The sequence below is a fragment of the Galeopterus variegatus genome, unplaced genomic scaffold, assembly GCF_000696425.1.
Source record: "Galeopterus variegatus unplaced genomic scaffold, G_variegatus-3.0.2 Scaffold5571, whole genome shotgun sequence".
NCBI lineage: Eukaryota > Metazoa > Chordata > Mammalia > Dermoptera > Cynocephalidae > Galeopterus > Galeopterus variegatus.
In genome coordinates, this window is record NW_007731682.1 from 64,389 (window position 1) to 85,410 (window position 21,022).

The window sequence follows — 21,022 nt, forward strand, 5'->3', positions numbered from 1 at the left end:
TCTAGGAAGTTTATAAGAACTGAAGAGAAGACCAAGAAACAGCTTGGGCTTAATTGCTGTGACACTGATGTTACTGCCAGACTTACCTCATGTTTCAGAAGACCCTTTTTCTAGACTGCTTTGAAATTTTTGTGTAAGAATACCTATGGCAGCACTTTTGTTGATGTTCTAAAGCAGGGAGCACATTCTTGTAGAATATAGTGTGAGCTATTTCCTTAGTTAAAAGTTTCAGGGCAATATCAAATAAAACAATTTCTCTTTCTACCAGTCCTTTCTAAATGTACTAGTTTCTATATGGCTTTGGAGGACTGGATTTTGAAAAATCTCTTTTCCTATTAAGGCATATCCAAATTTGGTAAAAACAACCTCCTTAACACAGAAGTTCCATTTTATACAAACTTCACATTTATTGGGAAGAGCCAGAGATATATAAAATATTGCAGCAGATAAGTAGGTACAGGAGCAGTAAGCTAGTAACAGTGAAGAATTAAAAAATGATTAGGAGGTGAGGAATAAGAACCGCAAATTTTGCAGTTGACATAAACTTGGGATACAAGTATACTGATTTTCAAGTCATTCTTCTAAATGATACTTAGCATTTCAACAAATTATTAATAATTTGCTATTCTACATTCATATTTGCAAATACCATTTTATTGGTCCTACTGACTATACCATTAAAATTATTTTATTACTAATAGTGATAACAATACCCCCTATTTCTATGAGTTTAATAATTCATAAATATTTTCACATTTATTGCTATTTATCAATAGCAACAATAGCAGCAGCTCTCCCACCGTGGGTTCGGATCCTATATGGGGATGACCGGTGCGCTCACACTGGCTGAGCGTCGTGCGGCCGGTCTCAAAAAGGACAAAAAAAAAAAAAAAAAAGGTAGCAGAAGTTCAAGATTTCCTGACTTTAAATGAAAACAAAGAACTGGTGGTTAAGATATGCAGGCATCTTATGTTATCCATGCTGCTGAAAACACTGTTCTCAAAAACAAAGCAGCCTTGTTTGATGTTTACTTTGGAGGCTCCAAAATGAATATAAATGTCTTTAAGACAGGTGAATGTGAAAATCTGGAACCTATTTTACAGAACACAAGCCTTCAGCATTTGGGGCACCTAATTATTCTGATGATAGGTGAGTTTTAGCCTTGATCACATGCCTTACAGGTAGAAATCTGTTTCACAGGAGAAAATTTCACAGCAGGCAATGAACCTTAAAAAACCATGTCATAAACATGCAAACACATGGTATCAGTTAAATAGCAGGTTCAAAAAGAACTTCATTCCTTTAAAAGATAATTTGGATAAAAAATAATGTAAGACATTCAATATAAAATTTTTGATGTATATGGCTACAAAAGTCTACTTTTTCTCCCCCTCTAAAGAACTACCATGTTTTTTAAAAGATGGATTGAATTATTTTACTGTATTCAGGGATTAATCTAAAATTGTTTCCTTTCTTTGTTACTTAAATTACAGCCATTCTAAAACTACCCCCTGCCCATTTTTTCTTTTGTTCTTTTTTTTTTTTTTGGCATCTGGCTGGTGTTGGGATCCAAATGCTTGACTTGATGTTGTAACGCCACACTCTAATCAACTGAGCAAACTGGCCGGCCCCCCATTTTCTCCTTCATTTGGGAATAAAGTTTAAATTTTGACCTGTACAAATTAGTTTCACATTCTTTCTGCTATTGAAGGCTGGTTCCAAATTATAATAAACAACTTTTCTAAACCACAACCCTTGAAATTCAGTCTTGCTTTATCACCTTTGCTTTTCAGACTTCCTGTTTCAAGGCAACAAATGTTATGCCAATTATTACCCATCTGAAAAAAATCCAAGTTCTCTTGGATAAAATGATCTCTGTAGAAAGTTTCTGCTTTTTGTACATGATCATAGCAGGATTTTAAGGTCCAATGCTAAGGGACCCTGCCCAAGACAGTAAAGAAAATTCTTAATAGTTACTCTTCCTTTAAAAAATAAAGACCTTCTTCCCCAAAGATTTCATTAAAAAACACTTAGGATAATAGGCTTCAGGGGTTATTACAAAAATGATGAACACTATTTTACCATTGAAGCTGATCGACTGCTCGAAACAAGGCTTGACCCTCCATAGTTTGAATTGAGGCTTCCAATTGGTGCATTATGGGATGGTCCCAATAAACTGTGTATATCATTGTGACCTGCAGGCAAACTGGTGGAAGGTCCCACAGCATGGTTCCGCAGCACATGGATAGCATCATCCAGTCTGTCTAAACGATCCTCCATTCGAGACTGCTGTAAGGATTGAAAAAAACATGGAGGTTACAGCTGATTATCTGTTAAATTCATTAAACTGCTATGTTTCCTACTTTGGGATGTGTGAAAGATAGCAAGTGAAATGCAATATCAAGTTGCTTCTAGAGCAACTACCTGAACTACAAATCAACAAAAAAAGAAAGGTTATCTGTAGACTATGCTAAATTTTCAAAGCTTCAGAAACAAATGACTGTTTTATAAAATAAATTTACTAATCTACCATGAGGTTATTTCTTTTAGCTTCTACAAAAGATGAAGGATACTATGTTGATATTCAACAATAGCCGATTAAAAAGGATAACCTGTACTTTAACACTGATCTTCAAATGATGGCAATTTGGGGAAGGGTCCTCAAATCCATCAGTTCAAGTTATAACTTTGTTTTAAGTGAATAAAGCATACCTATCTTAAATGGTAGACACATCCAGATATGCTCTTTGAAGAAATGACATTGTCTGTCTGTGGACACACACATGCCCCATACACAAACTTATTAGAATTAAAAAAAAAATCAAATGCACATGCCAGTAGAGCTCTTTTAAAAAGAATCACTCTCAACAACGTAAGAGACAAAAGCCTATTCTTTCTTATATAGTGTTACAAAAACTGAAATGGTCAATTGTTTGATTTTAAAAGACTTCGAAGTCTGTATAGCATGAAGATTTTAAATGGATAACGGGAAGTATAATTAATTGAAACACAAAAAAGGCACCATCTAAAAGAAATAGTACCTCACAGACATCCTTTAAGAAGGACATTGCATCTTGCAAATGCTCGTGAAGTTGCTGCTCAACTCGATTTTTCTGGCAAAGTCAAGACAGAACAGGAGGCAAAGCACAGGTTAAGATTAACTTCAAAAGAGATGAGGAAATAGCTGATGTGCATGTCAGCATAACGTGTTAGTACAGTTAACGCGGAGACCTGAGAGATCTACTTGTATTAAGGTATGAGAAGGCTGGGATTCAACAGGGAAGTTACAAGGTTAGCATCTAAACAGCACACATAGCTTATATCTGCTGTTTGAAAACTTTCCTTCATATAAAAATGTTCTGTTAGTCAACAGAAAAAGAACGTTCCATTTGCAACCTGGAATTATTGAACGATAGCATGACTTAGTATTCCATCAAATCACCCTTATTTTGTTTTTATTCTATTTTGTAATTCTGGGTTACAAATGTAAGCATAAAAAAGCAACAGTAGTTAACATTCTACCACAAATTCTTCACTCTTAAGTACCTAGAAGATTCCTTTATTCTACTACCTTTTTTATGTTTGTTAAATAATGTTTTGCTTGTATGAGTTGCATAATACATTCTTTTTTATAAGAAAACATGGGAAACAACACTTTCATGACAAAAATACTTGATATTCATTTACAATTTTTAATGGAATTGTAATAAACTATACACTGTATTACCATACGAGAAAGAGTAAAATATAACCATTTTACATCACTGTCATTATAAAAACTTTTGTTAAATGTTGTTTATTTTTCAACGTTAGGAAGTAGAAACACAATGAAAAAACAAGATAGAAGAAAAGAAAGGATAAAAGTTCAGAGTGGAAAGAATAAAAGGGAAAAAAAAACGAATTCATCCATATGTTGGCGGAATGCAATATTTTCATGGTCTTGCCAAAATAGCTTTAAAAGGATAAAAACAATTGATCAAAAATCTTCATTTATTTCATGATTGTGCATTTGAAATAAGTTATTTACAGACAATAATAAAGACCATTCAATTAAATATACATTATTGTTCCTAATAAAAGCTTCAGTGACAATCTGAACTATATTAGAAATCTAAATTGGAAGTTGAAGGTTTACTTAATCTGTCTGGATTATTGCTAAATGAAGTTTAAATTGTGTTACACCAGAGCCCATTGTTGCAGGTCAATTTGCCATATCTAGGAAGCTAAAAATAATGTAACACTACAACTTACCTGCTGTCTCAGAAAAACTTAAGGCAAATCAGAAGTATTATAGTTCATTTAAGCTGAACAACACCTTTGATTACTAAACAACGTACTAATTGTATTTCCATCAATCATATACATTTTGCAAGTTGAAAAAACTGGATACACAGATTCTTAATAACCTGACTAAATTTTACAATTAGTTATACACACACTTTTGTGATTATACAAATAAATTTTAAACACTAAAATTGTGAGAAAAATGTTATACTTCAGTTAATTATTTTACTTATAAGTAAATTATAAACAAATTATTTTGAGGACCATTAAAGGTTTCCTGCTAGACACAAAAAAATATAATCATAAATCAATTACACAAATTACAGACAATCTAAAATTGCTCACTGAAACAGAAGCTTGTGGGCTAATTTTATAATAAATAAGTAGAACTTAGCAAACACAAAAACTCAGTAACTAACTATATAAAGAATTCATTAAAAAACAATCAGCCAACACTTTACCACTGATTTTAGCATATTAATAATTTCAAAGCACTGATAAAGAGTAATGAATTTTATGGATAGGTTAATCATAATCTATTTACAAAAAGACCCTAAATTATTTTTAAAAAATACTTTCCCTTAATGTATATAATATTTTACTTGTCAATCATTTTGCTCCACTCCTCCTCCAACTCCCTTGGGTGACTGGCCTGTGACAGGAGTTTGATCATCAAATTACTTAATTTGCATGAAATATGAATACAAGTTTTATGTTTAAACACCTCAGAATTGTCAGCATGCACTTGCTTTGCAAACAGGAAGTTTTGTGGTTCTTCACTAGCTTAATGTGGAATCAGATGTGTGCACAAAGTTACTCAGGTAAGAAATTATCTATATTCATAATTTTTTGATGGTGATATGAAGAAACTATGCTAAAGTCTATCTCCAAAATGCAATCCACTAAACCAGAAAAAAATACACATACACTTAAACTTGTTTTGTTTTTATTATAGATTGGGCTTTACCACTGTAACAGACTTAGTTAAAATAGAATACCTGTTTGAACTTCACACAAATGCCAAGCTATATTTATTTCTTTCACACAAATGCCAAGCTGTATTTATTTCATGGATAGAGCACTTCTAACCCTATCAAGTCATTTAAAAAATTCATGGTATTGGTCACAAAGGAGATGACTACATAGTTAGACAAGACAGTTAGTTTAGCAGACTTCACACAAATGCCAAGCTATATTTATTTCATGGATAGAGCACTTCTAACCCTATCAAGTCATTTAAAAAGTTCATGGTATTGGTCACAAAGGAGATGACTACATAGTTAGACAAGACAGTTAGTTTAGCAGAAGTCAGTACTATGGCTGATAAAACTCAAAGGAGGGTATAGAAGTTTAGTGGACACTAGGAGTTAGCAGACCCACATTCTGGTTGATCTATACTATTAATTAATTTTGTGAGCCCTGACTATAAAATAGGGACACATAGGTTTTGTTTTTAATCTGCGTCACAATGCTAGTCAATAGGTATGAGACATGAAAGTGCTCACTTCATAAGCCTAAAGGTCTTTTCTTGATGTAGTTCTATCATGTAATAAATGAAGGAAAAAAGTACATATCCTAAGACTTTTGTGATCTTGGACCACTGCTGACTTATTAGCTATGGACGAGACCTTTGTGGGTGGGGATGGGATTCAAATTCTGCACAAAAACCATAATGCTAGCATGCCTCTCAACACTAGAGAGCCCTACAGCTTCATCTCTTCATAAAACTAGTGTGTGAATAAAATATACAGATTAAATTTAGAATCATATTGGTGTCTCCTGCTTGCAATCATCAACTGTAGCATTAATACACAAATGTGAAAAAACAAAAGTGCAAAGGCTGGAAATGTCAGGGGTTTCCTAGAGAACATGATATTTCCCCCCTCCTCAACTGTCACTTGATGTTTGGTGGTAGACATACAAATAGGGATTGGGCTTATACTTTTTTCTAGTAGAGAAACACAAGCTCTCAAACTATTCTGTGTAGGAAACAATTTCTGTAATTGCCCTGAGCTTTTTATTGACCACTTAAAAAAGTCAGCTCTTATACAAGAAGAATTATAATAAACCTAATTGATCTTAAAATCTATTAAACGTTTCCAGAAAAAAAAAAAAAAAAAAAAAAACTAGCTGGGTCATTAGGAAAACAGAATTGAATTATTTGGCTAGAAAAATCTGGAAAGGCTTTGATCACTAAATCTAACATTCACCCAGTGTTTCTGATCTGCTCTCACTCTGAGTGGGACTTAGTAAGTACTTCACTTACTACAATTGGTTAATTAATTTAGAGAATAGATCCCAACATTTTGCATGGATTAGAGAATTCTTTGGACCATTACCACATATTTTCTTATTTTGTTAGTTGTTTCTCTTTGTAATCTCATCCTGAACTCAAGCTTTCATGAGACTCCCCTTTACGAGGAAAAGGTTGGATAATCCTAATCCTTAATATAGCACTTTGCTTTCACAATCTGGCCCCACACAACTTTTCCATCTTAGTGCTTCATACTTCCATCTGTGAAAAGCTCATAGTCATCTCGATGACTCTGGAGGAACAGGTCACATACTTTCTCACATCTGGATCTTACGCTCTTCCCTTTATACCCAGAAAACTCCTTTTCTTCCTTTTAAAATCCTATTCTTCTTCATGAAACCTGTACTGACCACTCGTTTAGAGTTAATTTGGATGGCTTTATTTTCATGTGTTTATCTGTTATTTTCTCAACTAGACTGAAAATTTGAAGTCAGGTAACTGATTTAACACCAGGCACTCTGACAGATGATAAAAATAAATATCTCATTAATTGAATTAGCCCAAAGTGAGGATTCACCTTTCTCTCTCTCTTCATTTGTTTTTACTGTAAATGTTATGAGGATTGCTACTGAGAACTGCAATTACTGAACATTTATTCATTTATATTCTAGAAGGAGGAAAAGAAAGGCAAAGGATGGTTTTGCTGTCTGCCTTCCAAGCTCCCTTAAACACATTTTTAAACACAAATGCTTGTGTCTTTTCCTACATGACAGCTATAGTAGACACAGCCATTTCTCTTTTCTACCTTGTTGCCAGAGCCCTGATTTTGTTCACAAGGAGGTGGAGGGTGAGTCTATCCTTTCCTACTATGAACCAGGAGAGATTAAGTCTATTTTTAGCTCTTGTGATAAATGCTAATGCCTAAAATAAACAAGGTGGTTCCATTTCTACTGCAAACAACTGTGTTCAGCCCAATGCTGGCCAATGAGACATGAGGGGAAATCTGTTGAAGAGGCTTCTAGAAAAGGATCCTTAAAAGCCAAGGAAGAGATGGTTCTTTTTCTTCTACTGGACATTGTTATGTCTGCATATGGTACGTTGAACTTCTGTCTTGCCACCAGCCTGAGGAAGAATTGCAGAGAAGTAGGGTAGGAGCCCTGAAACAGAGGCCAAGACCCTGCCTGCTATGGGCTTCTTGTCAAGCAAGATAACAAATCTTCTTATTGTTTAAGCTAGCTGAGACAAGAGTTTCTTTTCCTTTCAGCCTAAAATATCCTAACTGATAAAATATCTCAAAGCTTCCTCATAAGTACTCTCTAGCTAGAAACATATGCCCCTGGCCTGATTTAAACAAGGATGATTGTCTTAGAAGCTGTTTCTGTGGCTCTGCACCTGTGAATCTACTCACAAAGTCGGTGCTGAGTCTCACTGATGCTCAAGCATAAGGAATATGGCAAATGTAAAGAGCACACAGTAGGTAGGACTTTTAATTCCAGATACTGTTATAGGCCATTGCCACACAAGATAAGGAATAATTTCCACATATTACATAGGAGCTCTGGTTTACTCTTTTTCTTTTTCCCTTTGACTGTGCATATTTTGTCAAATAGTGCTTTCCTTTCTTCCTTTTCTTTTTCCATCTCTGCTCTGCCATGGGGGGTAGGGAGAGTGTGTGTGTAAGGGATGTGGAGATAAGAAGGAAGCAGGAGATAAAGGAGATAGGAGAGATTCTTTGATTATGACTGCTGAATTGAAAAAGCCTATTAATATCTTCGTTACACAATTCAACAATCTAAATTTTCATTAATCAGCTGAATTAAAGTGGAAAAAAATATTATCCATTAAACATCAAATAAAGATGGAGGAAGAAATGTGTGACTTCACTTGATACCATTATTTTTTGAAGAACCTCTAAGTCTATTATTCTCCATTTCACTGATGTCAGCATACAGTCTGCCTTCCTACCTGGTGTTAACTAAAACCAAGGGACATTTTGGTAGTTATCTTATAGGCAGAGGTCAGAACACACAGTAAGGGCTGATATGGTCACCTCAGGTGAGAGAGAGAGGAACAGTCTGTGGCAAAAATACTGATAATTTTAGAGAAACTGTGCCAAGAGTACGAGTAGTGTTAAAGTTACATCATTCTTCCCATAATTTCAGCTCTGTTAAACAACTTTAAGTCAATGGGTCTTTCATAGTCTTGTCTATGTGGGGAACAGCTGTTCAACTTTTACTAGACAGCTGAAGCCATGGTGTCTGGGAAAGTGGCAGAACCTGCTAATAGCTGAAAGCAGCTGCCAGCAGTTCATCATCTCCACACCGGAATGCTTCGCAGCAGAGTCAAAAGCTAATATACAAAAGCACAGGTGATCCCAAGGGCCCTGACAGCTCAGAGCCCTGATTGTGAGAAACCCTGAATAAGGCAAAAATGCTCATAACAACAGAAAGCAAAACAACACAGACTTAACCAATGGCTTGATTAGGAAAACAGAATTATTTCTGAGGTCAAGTGCTGTTGAACAAATATAGCCATTTTACCCAATCGCCTAATGTCTTTTCCTCAAAACAAATACACTTTTTCTTCAGCAAGGTTTTTCTCCAACTGCTCAAAAAAATATAGTTCAAATTTTAAAATTACAGCTTGATATTAATAAACATTTACATGTAATTTTATTCCTAATATACTGAAAAATTCCCATTTACAATAATAATTGTGTCTCAACAAATTTATTCTGTAGGATAGTATCTAGAACCTGTCAAAACTAATGTGAAAAAGTTCAGAAAAAAGTAAAGCAAATCCGAACCACTTATCTTCATTAGCAGTATTCAACCACATTCACAGAGAGCTCTTTTCCTTAGCAGACAAATACATCATCCCCAAGAATTTTATTTATTTATATATATATGTGAAATAGTAACTTGGTGGACTCACGAACTATCTAGCAGAAACAGTTATTCATCTCGGAGTGTTACACATGGTACATGGTGAGTTTGGAGAAGAAGGAAGAAAGAAGTTATATGCACTTTTAAATAGATTATTTTTATTTTCTATGATTTCTTATAAAATTTTTTGATTTAGCTCTTTCTCTGCATTTTACCTTCATCCCAATCACCTAGCCTTATTTTTATCCTGTTATAACAATTTTCTTCGAAATTATCAAATTATTTTAAGAATTAGGAAAGATTTAAATAAATCAAAACTAGCAAATATTTCAATATTCTTCAAAATGAACTCAAGGAGAAGGCTCTATTTACATGCTTTCTTAGAGTGAAAATCTAAGTAATTTTTTCATAAATTTTTGTTAGATTAAAAATAAATAAATTGAAATATTTCCAAGTAGCCCCACACATGTGATGAAGTAGATAAAAAAGAAGCCTACCTGTGAGAGGTGAAGGCGATCCAACTGGTGTTGATGGATTTGATGGAAAACTACTACTGGTATGGTCAGGAGAATAAATCTAACCAGAAAACAAGAGATACACATGCATAGGTATGTGACAACAGTAAAAATATAAATCCATTCACATAGAGTTATTTTTATAATCTAAGCTGCCACCCCTAAGATTCAGAGTGAAAAATTTTCTCATCAATTTTAGGACTGTTTCATTACATAAGGGCTATAGAAGCCTCAGTTTTAAAATGAGGATTAAAAAGTATATATATTCTAATATAGGAGGAATAAAATAGATCATATTTATTTATTATTCTAGTTGAAAATAATTTAAAGTTTCTAATTACTAGAACAGAAAAATGAGAAATGACTACAAAGTTAACAAATCTGGTAATTAAACAATCATTCTCGAATATACAATCTAAATAAGTGGTACCCTTTAAAAATAATTACCTCAGGAAACTATTAACTTATCTTCTGGAATGGTCTTTAATAAAAAGCTACTCAGGGGGCTGACTGGTTAGCTGAGCTGGTTAAGAGCATGGTATTGATAACACCAAAGTTAAGGGTTTGGCTCCCCGTACTGGTCAGCCACCAATAAATAAATACATACATACATACATACATACTTAAAAAGCTACTCAGTTTGATCAAGCACATTTCTGTCCTCCCCGTACTGGTCAGCCACCAATAAATAAATACATACATACATACATACATACATACTTAAAAAGCTACTCAGTTTGATCAAGCACATTTCTGTCAATTTTAGCTCCAAATGTGTTGTGAGTGTTGTAAAAAATTAAACTTACTCTCAAATGATACTTTGTCACCCTTGAAGAAACTGAAAAAACCATGAAGTGTTTCAAAATATTGTTCCCAAAATGATTTGTGGACTTAACTTCCCAACAGGTCTACTTTGAAGAGGATAACATGTCTGTATGCATGAATTTTGGTATTCTGGCTAAAAGTTTTGTTGCAACATTTTAAATATTTCTCATACTGACAAAAATAAATAATGATAGATATTCACTCAAGTTTACCTAATTAACTGGTATATACTTAAAAAGTACCCTTAATCCACACACCAAGGGTTCCGAGGTCTCTTCTGGGACAATCCTATTCTTATAACAGGTTTAATAAATTATTTTTGAATATCAGTCCTTAATTTAGGGCAGGCAAGTCAACTTATGTGTATAAATTGTGGTCAAATATTTTAAAAAGGAAAACTATTTGTGAGTGCAGAATCATCCAATAGAAATAACCTTGTTCTGAATAAGCTTACAGCTCTAATAAATTTAAAGAGGACTGAATTATGACATAAAGGGTCTCAGCATTGGTTTTCAAAAAAGCATAATAATGTTTTTTCAGTATCTGAAAAAGCCAGATATTGGGACAGGTTCATGTAAATAAAACAAAATTCCACAAGTCACAGTTAACAAACGTAATGGCTTTCATTTTTGAAAAAGATAACAATTCCAAATTTCAAGCAGCCCCAAGTCTACTTTCCTTTGACTATAAGTGGATATATCTACTTCAGATAAAATCTACCTATTTGTATGATGTTTGTAAATTGAAATTGTAAATACCTTTATACACCAACTTTCCCAAACAGCCAGATCTAGAAGTTGTATACTCAAGTTAGAAAGACATTTTGGAAAAGCAAAGCTATGGAAAAGAGTTCCAAACACTTTGAGAGGACTTAGTAACAGGGAGGTGGCATAACATAAATATTGCTGATCTTAAAGTTATCTTTTAAAAAATTTATAGGACAGGTGAAAATTAGCTAAAGGTCACATTTCATTCCTAGTGGCTTGCATACATATATTGATTTATTTCAACCATGTAAGTAAATTAGGTAAGGTCACCAAACTTCAACAAAAACATGTCTCAACATACCTCTTTACCACTGTAAACCACTATTTCCTGTGTTCCAGATTTAAATAATTATACCTTTGTGAGCAATTGATGCTAACTTTAATGAAATATGTCTTGACTATATGACTGGTAAGAGTAGGGCTGATAACATTGATGGTGAGTATATGAGTGAGAAAAGCTTCAGTTCCATGCAAAACTGTAATTATCATAAACTAGCCCAGCTCACTGATTTCCAACCCTCATCTGTAAGGATTAATAGCATGAAAGCACTGGAGAAACAGCATTCTCTGTCACACCCTCCTGCTTTTGTTTACTTCATAGTGCTTACATTACATTCCTAATCATCTAAATTTACTTGTATGTCTCTTGCCTTTCCCCTAGTACAATGTACGTTCCAGAAGAGAAGGACTTTGTCTTTTTACTGCGGTAACTTCAGATTCCACAACAGGTCTGATAAATGGTGGGGGTTTGATATATATTCATTGTAAGAATGAATATCACCCTTGCTAGAAATTTCCATTTCAGTGATTCTTTTTGGTCCTTGGATGTATTTACCTAGGATCCAGCTCTCTTTTACTCTTCTAGTTCCCTTGATGTAGGTTTCCCCAGAGTTCTAGTCTGGGTTATTCTTTTCTATTTACCTGTGCTTTATCTCTTGATAATACTATTCTTTCTTAGGTGAGTGACTCCTACCTAAGTTGACATCTCTATCCTCACACTGGTTGCTGGACTTCTCCATCTAGACATGCTCTTCTTTCATCCTAAGCTCAGTATGTCCAAATCCAAGTTTTGCATCATCACCCCAAGCTACTTAACCTTCACATCTCCACTGTTTTGACTTCTTTCCGTCGGTAAGGAGCACCCTTTTTACTGTAACCAAAAACATTCTCCTTCTCCCCTTTTAACATCTGTCCCTCTACCCCTCTGTAAACACTAGTACTCAATTCTTTAAAATGTTTCTAGGATAGACACACATCATTCTCACTGCGAATGACACCACTATAAATCTTTACTAGAACCTGTGGCTGGACTAGTTAAGTCTTCACATGTCTAGTTATGCCCTTCTCCTTCCATCCTATACATAATTGCCAGAACTATTGTCCTCAAACATGACTTTGAACAGTCAAATCCCATGCTTCCTGTTGCTTACTAAATGATAGAGAATGACATCTGATGTCTTCCATAATATGGTCACAAAAATACCTTTCTGCCTTATAATCTACTTATAAACTACATGCCCTATTATACAAAAAAATTTTTTTTTCTGAACATAGCATGTCCTCCTTTCAGAATGCCTGTTTATTAACTTCTCACTGATGGAATTCTACACAACATCTAAGCTCAGTTCAAATGTCACCTCCTGATTTACATGTCATTTCCATCTCCTTTATACTCTCAGAATAACCTGACCTTTTCTTTGGTCTTTTACTTCACATTGTGTTCTCCATTTTCATTATTTGTGTCTGTCTTATATTCTCTTCTTGACTATAAGCTCTTTGAAGGCAGGGCCCTTACATTGCTCAACACTAAATCCATCATTGTCTGCCACTATCCTGTACAAGGAGATGCTCATTTTTTTTTTTTTTAAACTTGAGTGACTAAATTACACTTGAAATTTGTTATAATACTCACTGACGAAAAACAGGCCTCAGTAAATGGTAGTATTTATTGTAGTATTTACATAATTAGGTTCAGCAATAGAAATATCAAAGGGGGAAAAAGAGCTTGTCATAAAGATGACTTCATTTCAAATCAGTTTTATGGCATAAACTTTGAGAATAATGATATGGTGAGGTTCCCCTACTTCTGGGAATCAGTGTTGATGCACTAAGCTGTCCATATCCCATCACTCGGTAGGTAGATATAGGCTTTTGAGGGTAGAAATGAATTACCAACCCTATTTTCCCTGACAACTCTGCCCTTAAACAATTCCTAAGCATGTCAAGAACTGGTGACAACTCCTTTAAGTCAAAGAAGGAAGATGGGCCGGCCCCGTGGTGCACTCGGGAGAGTGCAGCGCTTGGGAGCGCAGCGGCACTCCTGCCACAGGTTCGGATCCTATATAAGGATGGCTGGTGCGCTCACTGGCTGAGCGCGGTGCGGGTGACACCAAGCCAAGGGTTGCGATCCCCTTACCGGTCACAAAAAAAGACAAAAAAAAAAAAGAAGGAAGAGATTACACTTTAGAGTCATATAAGATCACTACTGTAAGTGACTTAGCAAAATGCTCTGATGTTATATGTAAAATAGGTGTGACCTTTAAAAATCACTGTGTAAACATGAGAGGTAGATCAAAAATGTATCAAGGATAAAATAATTTCTGGTATTTTTCCAAAAGCAGCTTCTTCATTTGTATAATAAAAGCCATTTTTTTTCCCCACTCATCCATCACTTTAACTGGCAAAGTAGAATCAGTGAAAGTGATGATGAAAGTGTTATCAATATTTTTCCTGAACTTACAGATAGCCCAGCAAGTTATAGGACTTTTTCTTGTTCCTTTTACTTTCATAAAAAGAATATAGATATGCGGAGAGAAGGAGCAATACAACATTAAAAAAGCATAATACAATCTTTTGGATCACAGATCATTTCACTAAACGTTATCACTGCATGTTTATTCTATTACCAAGTCACAAATGAATTATACTTATTCTATAGAAATTGTTGTGCTACTTTAAGAAATTTTAAACACAAGGCTTTATTTGGCAAACAACATTCTAAATCAAGAATACATATCTTTTCAGTCACTTAAAAAATGGGGGTGGGAGTGATTTAGAGTCTAGAGCATAAACACAAAGTAAGAACTCATTCTGCATGCAGTCCATGGTCCTCATACTGTTAAATGACCAATGATGAATAACTCCCAATACCTTCTGCCAGGCTTAAACGGTAATATGCCTCATTTTACTGCAACAAATGAGGCTCCTCCTCCTATCAGTCATGGTCCATTCCAATCAGCAGGGTGCCAATAAGCCAGAGGCTAATGAAAAGGGCTTCGGACAAAAACGAAACAATGGAGCGTACCCCAAGCCCAACCTGGAACCATGAGCTCCATTTTTTAAACACTACAGTGCACATTTCAGTTAATCTTTATTATGCTAATGTTATTGAGTCTAAGGAACAAAGAAACTTATTTCATGAATTACTTTTAAACGTCAACTTCCCTGAATTGTCTTTTCTTTTGTTAGAGACTGCTGACCATTTAACTATCCAGATTAAAACACACGCACGAGCACACACACACACACACAAGCACACACACACAAGCACACTCACTCTTGCTCTGAGGTAGAAATCAAAACATAAATTATCACAAAGAAGTCTGATATAATCAACAAAGTTAAACAGTCCTCTTGTTTGATCTCCTCTAAATTAAAGACCAAGTCTTTTGATATGGTATTAGGCACTGAAATAAACCAGATGTTTCTTCCTCTATATAACTCTCCATGGGCGCAATCTTAAAGGGTTATTGTCTGGCAAATGTTCAGGGAAACACATTAAAAATGGCATGAATACCCAGATTTTCCTTTCTTTCTATCTACCCTAGTTTATTGTCTAAACTAATGCATAATCCACAGGGCTTTGGGAACTTTGTGTAAATACTTTCATGTACAATTCTCTTTCTTGCTATCCTGAGATTAAGACCACAATTATCCAGGCTTAAACCTAAAATAAAGGAACCTTTGCAAATGCATTATCTGGCCTTACATGTTTAATCACACAGTATTCTGTGGGCTCTTTAATACCTAAACTGAAGAACAAAGGTTGTACCCTCTGATGTTTCACACATGAAAGACCTTCTAAGACATACATCAGACATTTGGGGGAACTAGAAGTAACTTCTAATGACAATAGCATGATGTTTCTCCATCTAAAACTAGATGTTATGTTAAAAATGTCACATTCTAAAGAACTTAAAATTTCAAAATAGTAATGGTCATCATTTCCAAAGTCTGTAATACCTAAAATAAAATTCTGATATGCATGTCAGACTCTCAATTGTAATCCTCATTAAGTTCCTTGTCCTCATCTGTTCTAATCCTTCCTATCCCAGACAATGTAATGTTTTTGTTTTTCAGTACATTTTGAGAACACTGAACACACATTAAAGTGAATGTGAATCTGTAATGAAAGTTAGAAAAAGAACGTGTTTGGGAAGGTATCTGGTTGGGGAGGGGGCGGAGAGGAGCAGATGGACCGAAGGAAGGGATTTGAAGACTATGGCATGCAGTGATGGAGCAGATGGAATGCATCACCGTCAGCTATGACAGAAATGATTTATGGGATGACCTGGCTGCTCCAGCCTAGTAACAACACAGGATGACAGAACTGTGCTTCTATGACAACCAAAGCCCACCCACTAACTAGATTAAACATTTCTTCCCTGGCTTCCATTCACAGTGAATTTGGATTTTCTTTTCCAAATGCCATCCTGGTTTGGCTAGTATGATGTTCATAATGTAGGAAGATATTCAAGAACTTGAAGAGTAATTGAAAATGAGCTTGAAGGGCCACTGAGGACATCACAAATTCCTGCCTGCCTATATGCCAAGGTTTCTTTACAGAATATTCCTCAAATAAAATAAGCAAATGACCTTTGAGAAAAAAGCCCCCGAAATGTAGGTTATATTTTAAAAAGTTGCCTAGTATTGAAAGTTCAAATGTTATCTGTCCTCTTGTATATAAAATGTTTGTTACTGGATTCTTTCAGAATCAGCAGAAGTAATAAGGCAAGCTAGTCAAATACCTGGGAGCCCCTCAGATTTAATAGTATAGAATAATTTTCTTCCTGAAAAGGTCATTTTCACTGGATAGGTATAAGTCCAGAAAAAGGTGGGACAATTCTCTTTAATACTCATCAACACCTTGAGAGACATATTTACCACAGCACTGCTCCACAGCACTGCTCTTTCTGGTTGTATAGAGCAGAGGTTAAGAGCAGAGTCTGAAGCTAGTCAGATCAGGGTTCTAATATATGTGATCCCTACTAGCTTACTAGCTCTGTGATCCCTAGGGCAAATTACTTAATCTTTCTGAGCTCAAATTACTTAACCTTTTAAACCTAGTTCCCCCTCTGTAATATGGGGATAATAATGCCAGCCTCACAAGGTTTTCTTGAGAATTAAATGAAACAGGACATATAAATGTATGTATTACATTACTGTATGTATAGTCCCTGGCTCCTAGTAAACATTCAAATTATAGCTGATAATTTTTGTGGGTTTTGTTATTATCATCACTATATTATACGATCCAAGACTGAATTCAACCAACATTTACTGAGCTCCATTTTGTGCGAGGCTTCACTATGTAGTGGATGAATTCGCCTTGGTTTCATTTCTTAAGAAGCTTGTACTTATCTGTGGAGAAAGGTTTATTTACAGAAACAATATACAAAGAAGTTTATCTCCTTAAATGTTCAATAGTTGCTTCCTACTATTCACATATTAAAGTGCTCTGCCTTCCCCATGAATAGTGACATGTGTTTGACAGAGTTAATTGCACTTCACAGAAAATAAGACAATTCTATGAGAATTCTAAGAGGCATATTGCTTAGAAAGAAAGAAGAAAGAAAGTTTAAGGAGAAATTTCAGAAAGTACAAAGCAGAAGTGCCTCTTTTAAATAATTAAGAGTTTGAATCTTTGTAGATTACTGATAAATGTTCTCCCTTCAAGTTCGAGCATTCCAAAAGAATAGATTTTAATTTTAATGTTTTAAGAATCAGATATTAAAACACAATTTTGCTTTGTTGCTGAAGAAAATACTATGGGATTCCTTCAAAACAGTTTTACTCATTTTAGCACAAATTCTTCAATAAATTTGGCTTTTTTTGAAGGCTCTCATTTTCTATCTTTTGAAGGAATCAGGGAATCAGCTGCAGCTGAATGTCTTTTCCTCTTTTTTTTTCTTTAAAAAAAAAAAAAAAATACTTTCCATCTTGGAAAAGCTCCTTACAGAGGCACTTCATTCTCTGGATCAGAAAAATAACTGAGTTGTTTTTCTTGGTTCTACTTGACTTATTTTAATGGGCCACTCACTAAGTGTGATACATTTAAAACAAATAAATAGACTTCATGATTAATCTCAGTAATTTGTATTTTAGATTACTTCTTTTTCTTTTTCTGGGGACAGTGTCCAGAAGCATTCAGAATGCTGTTTAACATACTGTTGTAGGCTTTACTATAATATAGTCCTTAACAAAAGTAGACTGTCCCGGGCCGGCCCGGTGGCGCACTGGATAGTGCGCCGCTTGGGAAGTGCGGCAGCGCTCCCGCCCGAGGGTTCGGATCCCACATACAGACCGGTTCCAGCTCACTGGCTGAGTGAGGCGCGGGAGAATTGTTTACCTTCATACCAAGAAGGTTGGGAAAGCATGAAAATCTTCATGTGGTATGTACCCAAGCAGACTTTGAGGGATTTGTGCTGTGAACTAAGGTTCTTATGAAGTTGTCTAAAACTAAAAAACATGTCAGCAGAGCCTATGGTGGTTCTGTGTGTGCTAAATATGTCTGCGAAAGGATCAAGCATGCTTTTCTTACTGAGAAGCAAAAAAATTTTTGTAAAAGTGTTGAAGGCACAAGCACAGAGTCAGAAAGCTAACTAAAAACATAAAGTTTTGAGTAATTAAAAAAAAAAATCAAAGGCTTACAAAAAAAAAATCCCAAATTTCTCTTCCTTCTCCATATACCTGTTTCACTAAAACAAACACAGATATTTAAATTGAAGTCAGAGGGTACTTATGGGGATGAGGTGGGAAGGTGGTTCATTCTCACGAGATAATGTAAGGACACTTATCACCCACCAAAACTAATCACTGCATTTAGCAGTGTAAAATTCATTCAGCAGAATATGTAAACTCAATACTCACAGATGCCAAAGCCTTTCCAAGTGCATCACCTGTCTGTGAGCTTCCAGCAGCATTCCCTCTAGTTCCTGGATATTTTAAGTAGGGAAACAAATTAAGAATTTAAGCAGGCAAGTTTTTTTTTTTTTTTTTAAGCACTTTACCATCATTTCAGGGGTGTTCTCTATTGTTATCTCATATCTGTCACAATAAACCAGGAAATACTCTGCTTCTGTTGCACTTAATATATAAGTAAAGATACGTTCCTTACCAGTTTCTATATTAACAAAAATAAATAAGTTTCTTTTCTTCCTTTCTTTCACTTTTAAACTCAATACCAAAAAATATATTAAAAAACATGGGATTCACTGAAAATCTCGAAATTAGGTTTTTGTAAGTTTTGCCAACCCAGAAAGCTCACCTAGAATGCTATCTGATCCATTGATGGGAGGAGTGTGTGAGGCAGCCACATAAGGTGAACTGCTGGTACTGCCACGATGAAAGCTGGACATTGGTGGAAGACTAGTGTTTATGTCTGTTGGTGAAACTGAGTGTGGAGGATAACTCTAGAAAAAGAGGAAAAGAGACATAATCTATTAAATACATTTTCTGAAAAATATGCACATACAATGGACAACTACTGTAACGGGTCAAAAAGAGCATTACAAGTTAGCAGCTAAAGAGTGCTACTACTGTTGTTTACTTTTTAAAAGGGCATGGTAAATGCAGTAAGCTGAGAAGTACTTCAAACTTCAGAAGTTTTGGCAGAATCAAAATTTACCCTTAGAATAAACAAAAGAAATACAAATGAGGACAAAGTGTTGCTGCACCCTAATCATGTGTTATAACCTACCAAGCGGTCATGTGAATGAAGGCTGCCATAACTACTGGATTGAGATATATGGGAAGTGGAGGTTCCCAGAATTCCACCAAAACCAGGCTGGCTCATCCCATTTGATGAACTCCAAAGGTCAGAAGAACTGTGGTTCCCATCTAAGACAAAAAGAGAAATATGAAATTTTCTTTAGTTAAAAATTTTTTTTTTTTTAATTTTGATGATGCTTATAAAAATTCAAAGGGTACCCTCCAGATATTTCTTTCCTCCCTTTTCTAACCTAGTCTTCTATCCAGTTTTCTTCCCTCTAAACTGTAAAATTACTATTTAAAAAGAAGAAATAAGCTTTATAGTTAGGAAAAAAAAGTAATCCAAACTGTAAGAGGTAGGTCATTACAAAAATCCTCAGAATATCTAAATTCATATCAAGGAGGATAATAAAAATTCTAAATTAAGGGATAGGTTGCATTTAATTTTTGGTTAAATGGTAAACCCATAAATATACAAATCAAGTTCTTAATACATAACAAGCAATGTACATAGTATCAAACATTTGAAACTGTGGAATAAAGAAGTTTCCCTAATAGTAAACCTAAATAAATTGATAATGACCATATTATAGTTAGCCTTCAAATGAAATGTGTCAGCAATGACCTCACTCACCAATATAAAGTCAAGGAACCATTTATGAAACAATTTATTGATCCCATATATACGCTTCCCATTGTCCCAAACCACAAGAGACCAAATAAAAATGATTTACAAGAAATGAATTAAAGGAAATGCAACACTTTTTCTCTTAAGTCTTACTTTGTTCTATAATATTCACTGTTTATTTAATTGGTAATTCTAGGTGTGATAGGACTCTGTAATTTAAACAAGAGTTGTTAATTGCTATCATACATTTAAATTCTAAAATACACAAGACTGTTCTCATTTCTCTCAATTTATGTCCTTTATAAATTCAGACAATACTGGATGGGCACTCCAGTGGTTTCCTGGATAATACAACTGAATTGCAGTCAGCAATAAAAGGCATTAGAAAACTATAAAGCTAAATTTTAATTTACTTAAGTCAAAAAATACCTAGATAAATAATGTCTGAACTCCTGTATAGGTACTCTTTCCTCACACTTTAAGACAATGGGCTAATATACAGATGACTGTGGTGGTATTTGACAACTATTTAGTAGTACTTACCTTGCATAAAGAAAGTGCTAGCAAACATACTGGTTGGTGGCTTAGGAGATGGATAACTAGGAGATTCACGGTTGAAATCATCTGAATTTGGGGATGGTGCATATACCTTAAAATTAAATAGGAAATTTAATTAAAGTGTAAATGACTTATCATACTACCTCATTTACTATCTAAAATGTGTTCTATATTCCATAAAATGCCTTAAAAGGCCTATTTAATCGCTATAAAGGCCTACTACGAATGCAAAGTATACTGCCCAAATCCACATAAAAAGTGTCCAATACTACATAAAAAGTAACCATACTATCTACATGTTTCTTTTTAGCTGATTA

The 21,022-nt window shown here is 34.7% G+C and overlaps 1 protein-coding gene across 1 annotated transcript in view; it reads right to left on the reverse strand.

Annotated features, from left to right (window-relative positions):
* Window positions 1–21,022, reverse strand: part of LOC103605068 (transcription factor 12-like) — a 70,631-nt gene that overhangs the window by 12,547 nt on the left and 37,062 nt on the right. Inside the window, exons 3-9 of the mRNA XM_008589653.1 lie at window positions 20,691–20,796; window positions 19,077–19,221; window positions 18,680–18,744; window positions 9,921–9,999; window positions 4,252–4,268; window positions 3,042–3,113; window positions 2,083–2,289 (exon numbers count right to left, since the gene is read on the reverse strand). Coding sequence (XP_008587875.1) covers window positions 2,083–2,289; window positions 3,042–3,113; window positions 4,252–4,268; window positions 9,921–9,999; window positions 18,680–18,744; window positions 19,077–19,221; window positions 20,691–20,796 — 691 coding nt within the window. The remainder of the gene's footprint in view (window positions 1–2,082; window positions 2,290–3,041; window positions 3,114–4,251; window positions 4,269–9,920; window positions 10,000–18,679; window positions 18,745–19,076; window positions 19,222–20,690; window positions 20,797–21,022) is intronic.